The sequence below is a fragment of the Salmo salar genome, chromosome 19 (genome assembly GCF_965601325.2).
Source record: "Salmo salar chromosome 19, fSalSal1, whole genome shotgun sequence".
Taxonomy (NCBI): domain Eukaryota; kingdom Metazoa; phylum Chordata; class Actinopteri; order Salmoniformes; family Salmonidae; genus Salmo; species Salmo salar.
The window spans coordinates 65,839,378-65,845,377 of NC_138309.1; the positions used below are offsets into that span (position 1 = coordinate 65,839,378).

A 6,000-nucleotide genomic window follows, 5' to 3' on the forward strand; every position below is an offset into this window, starting at 1 on the left:
GACCCTAACCTTCATCTTATTCAGATTCCACCACCAGCGATTCACCTAAGGATAAGGTAAGCAATGCATTACTCTGAACATAATTTGATATACAGTGCATTCAGAAAGTATTCAGACCCCTTGACTTTTTCTACATTTTGTTAGGTTATAGCCTTATTCTAAAATTGATTAAATATTTTTTTTCCACTTATCAATCTACACACAATACCCCATAATGACAAAGCGAAAACAAGTTTTTAGAAATCTTAGCAAATGTATAAAAAAAATACAAACAGATACCTTATAAGTATTCAGACCCTTTGCTATGAAACTTGAAATTCAATCAAATGTTTTTATAAACCCCTTTTTACATCAGCCGATGTCACAAAATGCTATACAGAAATTGAGCTCAGGTGCATCCTGTTTCCAATGATCATCCTTGAGATGTTTCTACAACTTCATTGGAGTCCACCTGTGGTACATTCAATTGATTGGACATGATTTGGAAAGGCACACACCTGTCTATATAAAAGGTCCCACAGTTGACAGTGCATGTCAGAGCAAAACCCAATCTATGAGGTTGAAGGAATTGTCTGTAGAGCTCTGAGACAGGATTGTGTTGAGACACAGATCTGGGGAAGGATACCAAAACATTTCTGCAGCATTGAAGGTCCCCAAGAACACAGTGGTCTCCATCATTCTTAAATGGAAGAAGTTTGGAACCACCAAGACTCTTCCTAGAGCTTGCCACCCAGCCAAACTGAGCAATCGGGGGACAAGGGCCTTGGTCAGGGAGGTGACCAAGAACCTGATGGTCATTCTGACAGAGCTCCAGAGTTCCTCTGTGGAGATGGGAAAACCTTCCAGAAGGACAACCATCTCTGCAGCACTCCACCAATCAGGCCTTTATGGTAGAGTGGCAAGATGGAAGGCACGAGAGCCCGCTTGGAGTTTGCCAAAAGGCACCTAAAGGATTCTCAGACCATGAGAAACAAGATTCTCGGGTCTGATGAAACCAAGATTGAACGCTTTGCAAAGCATCACGTCTGGAGGAAACCTGGCACCATCCCTACGGGGAAGCATGGTGGTGGCAGCATCATGCTGTGGGGATGTTTTTCAGCGGCAGAGACTGGAAGACCAGTCAGGATCAAGGGAAAGATGAAAGGAGCAAAGTACAGAGAGATCCTTGATGAAAACCTGCTCCAGAGCACTTAGGACCTCAGACTGGGGCGAAGGTTCACCTTCCAACAGGACAACGACACTAAGCACACAGCCAAGACAATGCAGCAGTGGCTTCAGGACAAGTCTCTGAATATCCTTGAGTGGCCCAGCCAGAGCCCAGACTTGAACCCGATCAAACATCTCTAGAGACCTGAAAATAGCCGTGCAGCGACGCACCCCATCCAACCTGACAGAGCTTGAGAAGATCTGCAGAGAAGAATGGGAGAAACTCCCCAAATTCAGGTGTGCCAAGCTTGTAGCGTCATACCCAAGAAGATTTGAGGCTGTACTCGTTGCCAAAGGTGCTTCAACAAAGTACTGAGTAAAGGGTCTGAATACTTATGTAAATGTGACATTTCAGTTTTTTGCAAATAAATCTAAAAATCAGTTTTTGATTTGTCATTTTGGGGTATTGTGTGTAGATTGATGAGGGGGAAAAAACAATTTAATCAATTTTAGAATAAGGCTGTAACATAACAAAATGTGGAAAAAGTCCAGGGGTCTGAATACTTTCCGAATGCACTGTAATTGTCATCCAGACCTGGGTTGAATGCGTTTTAGCCCGGGTTTGCACTTTTGGGACTATTTCACTGGTTCCATTGTACAGAGCATAAGCCATCGTAACCACTGAACCTCTGACTGATCCTTGATCTGTGTTTTAGAGCACATGGGGTTCCAAGAAGGACCTGAGTGCCAGGGACTTCCTCCCGTTGTCAATCATCTCCGCCGTCACCCGGAAACGCAAGATACGCCCCATCTCCCGCCCCCTGAGCAGCAGCACCGACGAAGACTCCGAACATGAGCCAATCAAAGCCAGCAACTACGGGGTAGGGGGAGGAGCCAAGGAAGATGAGGAGGAAGGGGTTGGAAAAGGATGCACCCCTAATGGAACTGAGAAAGTGGAGGAAAAGGGAGACGAGAAGTGTAGGAAGAGGATAGAGGCAAAACAGCAGTCTGACAGAGGAAGAGAGAAGGAGGGAGAAGGGAAGAAAGAAGGGAGTGCATGGGCGAAAGATAAAGAAGGGGTGGCATCCCCCAAACCTCATCCTAACAGCTTCCTCTACACACACTACCAACCCACCACCACCAGCCCTAGCCCCCCAGTAGAGCCCTCAGTCTCCCCACATTCGAAGCTCCCCGGCCTGGCCCGAGGACGCTCCGCTGTCCCCTCCTGGCTCTCCCCCTCCAGACAGCCCGGCCCTAGCCAACTTTATAACACCCAGAAAACACAACAGCCTCAGTTGGAACAGCAGCCACTGCCAGTGCAGTATAGGAAGACAAGGGGAGGAAGGGCAAGGCCTCAGTCAATGAATTTGGATATGGTGATAGGTAAGGGGGAGGGCGAGGGGGGAGTTGGGAGACGGGGAGATAGGGTGAAGGTGGTAAGAGCCACAACAGAAGTGCAACGTCACCGCAGCAGTTCAGTTGGTGTTCCTCAGGGGTGTGTTGTCGCATCCCTCAAAGTTCAAAGGAGTTCACGCCTAGCCTCTGCTCTAGCCCCATCTCCAGTCTCTTCTCTCTCTCCCCCTCTCCCTTCCTCCTCCTTTTCCCCTTCATGGACAGATCAGGGGTCCCTTGGTTCTACTGTTGTCATGCGGAGGTCGGCCCTGGAGCCTCGAGACAAGCGGAAAGCCTGGCGCCGCCACACGGTTGTGGTCTAACCTCGCTAAGGAAACCTCATAGTGTTCAGTTAGTGATTCATTGTAGATGCCCACTCAAAAGTACTGCCCTTTACACACATATTACACAAACACACTCTCCATTGCGAGTATCGACAGGTTCAAAGCGTAATGCCATATATAAGCAGTCTCAAGGGTCATAGTCTAAGGCCGGGATTTAATCAGATTGTGGGTTATAGGCATTGAAGCTTTTAAAGGCAATTTCCAGGACCTCCTGAGTGGCGCAGTGGTCTAAGGCCCTGCATCGCAGTGCTAGCTGTGCCACTAGAGATCCTGGTTCGAGTCCAGGCTCTGTTGCAGCTGGCCGCGACCGGGAGAGCAATTGGGCAGAGCACAATTGGCCCTGCGTTGTCCGGGTTAGGGGAGGATGTGGCCGGCAGGGATGTTCTTGTCCCATCGTGCTGTGGCGGGACGGGCGCATTGTACGCTGACACAGTTGCCAGGTGTACGGTGTTTCTTCCGACACATTGGTGCGGCTGGCTTCCGGGTTAAGTGGGCATTGTGTCAAGAAGCAGTGCGGCTTGGCTGGGTTGTGTATCGGAGGACGCATGGCTCTCGACCTTCACCTCTCCCGAGTCCATATGGGAGTTGCAGCGATGGGACAAGACTGTAACTACCAATTGGATACCATGAAAAAAGGGGTAAAAAATAATAACAAACTGGCATATGCAGCGTTTACCATGAATGGGATCTCCGGGAACACAGGAACATTACCTTTAAAAGCCGCAATGCCTATACCCTGCAATCATTTTGAATCCCAGCATAAGCCTACGCTGTCGACTTTAAACCCCAACAGCACCCACTTTTTCATACTATTATGCTGTCCCAGCTGTACAAGTTTGGTTCTCTTTCCAGTTTTATGGTTCGGGATGGCACGATAGTGGAAAATGTTATTTAAGGACCAGCATAGGCAATGTGTTAGCATCTAGTTTACTTGTTAGCATCTTCTCCATAGACTAGTATTGCCCTACCTGCCCTTTACTAAGCTCTTCCAAAGCCTCATTGTGGATCAACAGGGAACTACATGGGTCCCTCAGGGCAAAATACATGCATTGGACTAAGTTTTACTCCTCTGGAACTCTAAACCCATGTGGGCCACTGTGCCAAAGCTTCCTTGGACAATTGAATATGATAACGCATGTTCCAAATATGGGGGATCTCACATATGCAAAGCCTACGTGTTTTAACACAAGCCTATTGTATCTGCCTGTGCATGTGGAGGACCCAGACCTCTCTTCAGTCCTCCATTGCAGGAAAAAGGCATCGATGGCAGCTATTTTAAGTCATGCCAAACTCATTTTGACAATTGGGGCCATTCAATCATATCGATACTGGGAAGCCAAGAAAGGCAGGATAAAAAGAGTTAAGAAGCACTTACACACACAGATTCTCACACATGCCAAGAGTTGCTCCGGTTGTTATCAGTATTACAGAGACAGCATTTTCATTTTGAGCAGTTGATGAAGTGGTGGTTTGGAGATACCTCGGTCCTCCTCCGAAAAATTCCTCCCATGATCTAAAGAACCCTGTAGTCTTAACTGTTTTAAGCTTTTCATTTTGCATTTTAGATATTTTTCCTGTTTCTTCTTTCATGTACTGATCATTATGAACCATAGTTATAAACTGGGTCTGAAAACCAACGTGGAGATGAAGATTAACCAAACTGCACTGCCAACCAATGTCCTCCTAGCTACCCACTCCATGGTCTCTTCCATAGCTATACGACTCAATCTGTCCCTGTCTGTCTGTGTGTGCCCATGTGCATGTACTGTATGTCCGTGGGTGATTGTGCGTGGACCAATTTTGTAACAGTTGTACAAAGCTTGTTAAGTTAACCTGTGTATATATTATACATAATATATTAAATTATTTGTTTTGAAATTTGCAGGTGACTTTATTCATTCTTTGGTCAAAGACTGGCATCTTCCATTAGATATAAAGCCCCCCCCCCCATGTCATGTCATTGTTAGTCGTTGGCAACACCTGCAGTTCGAAAATGTCTTGCTTCTTTCTATCCGCATTTCAGAGTCCTCTTCTTCTATATATATCCTCACAACTGTGAGAATTCACATCTTCAGACCATATTTATTTGAAATCATTCACTACACCAAGGCTGTTCATATAACAATAGCTTGAAAAATTATTATCTTTCAACCATTGGTGACTAATGTAGCGGGTCTGTTATGTACCACAGGAGAACCAAGAAATAAAGAGCGACACCACGGCTGTCTTTTAGACTTTTATGTTGATCTGCAATAGTATTGTGAAAAGACAGGACAGGAACACATCAGTCTCCAATGTACCATCTGACAAGTTGTTCTTTCTCTCTGTGTTTTCTCAGACTGAGGAGAACGGGAGCTACGGGTAGTACCAGGGTGTTAGTAGGTGACGCAAGCACCCAGATGAAATAAAATACATTTAATGAAACAAAACCCGAAGATGATCATTCAGCTACTGTAGCTGCCTACCTAACATCAACAGGCATCACCAGTAGAGCTACAATTAAAAATAGAGACCAAAAGTAAAGTTCCTGGCGATCATAGCGATCTGACTCCCCCCTTCTGTCTGAACTTGGATTATTCCTGTTCGCGGGCTTTGGCCACTGACCCTCAACCTGGTTGTTCTGTTCTGCGTTGTGTACTATTCTAATAATTTGAAGTTTGATGGAATAATCATTTTAACTCTACTACACTCACCCCTTCTTAATTTCAGCTAACTTTAAGACATAAGGTAAGAGTTCTTCCTCCACAGGGGTAAACTTGACCAAGAGTCATCCAGAAGGACAGCAAAGAGACTTTGCCAGGTAGAAATATGCCCATATACATACAACCTATGACCCCCTAATAAAGTATTTCTCATTTCCTTAATCTATCCTCTGGCTTCTGTTTCAATGGGGTACTGTCACTTCAACAAAAGTTGATAAGGCTTGAATCAGGACAGCTAGATGCTCTCTTTTGTCCGGGTCAGCAATCACTTGACTCATTGACTCTAAAAGTCTTCTGACAGGCTTCACAACTCTTCCAGTTCGAGTTCTCAAAGTGCCTTCACTGGGTCTCAGGACTGTATCAGTGAACTCAGACGTCTGGCTGTTTCTACGCTCTACCTCTCTCTGGTTACTCAT

At 45.8% G+C, this 6,000-nt stretch overlaps 1 protein-coding gene across 1 annotated transcript in view; it reads left to right on the forward strand.

Moving 5' to 3' along the window:
* The window catches only part of LOC106579110 (rho GTPase-activating protein 23), a 57,303-nt gene extending 52,539 nt beyond the window's left edge, over window positions 1–4,764 (forward strand). Inside the window, exons 23-24 of the mRNA XM_082965887.1 lie at window positions 25–56; window positions 1,863–4,764. Coding sequence (XP_082822013.1) covers window positions 25–56; window positions 1,863–2,861 — 1,031 coding nt within the window. The 3' untranslated portion in view covers window positions 2,862–4,764. The remainder of the gene's footprint in view (window positions 1–24; window positions 57–1,862) is intronic.
* The last annotated feature ends 1,236 nt before the right edge of the window (window positions 4,765–6,000 follow it).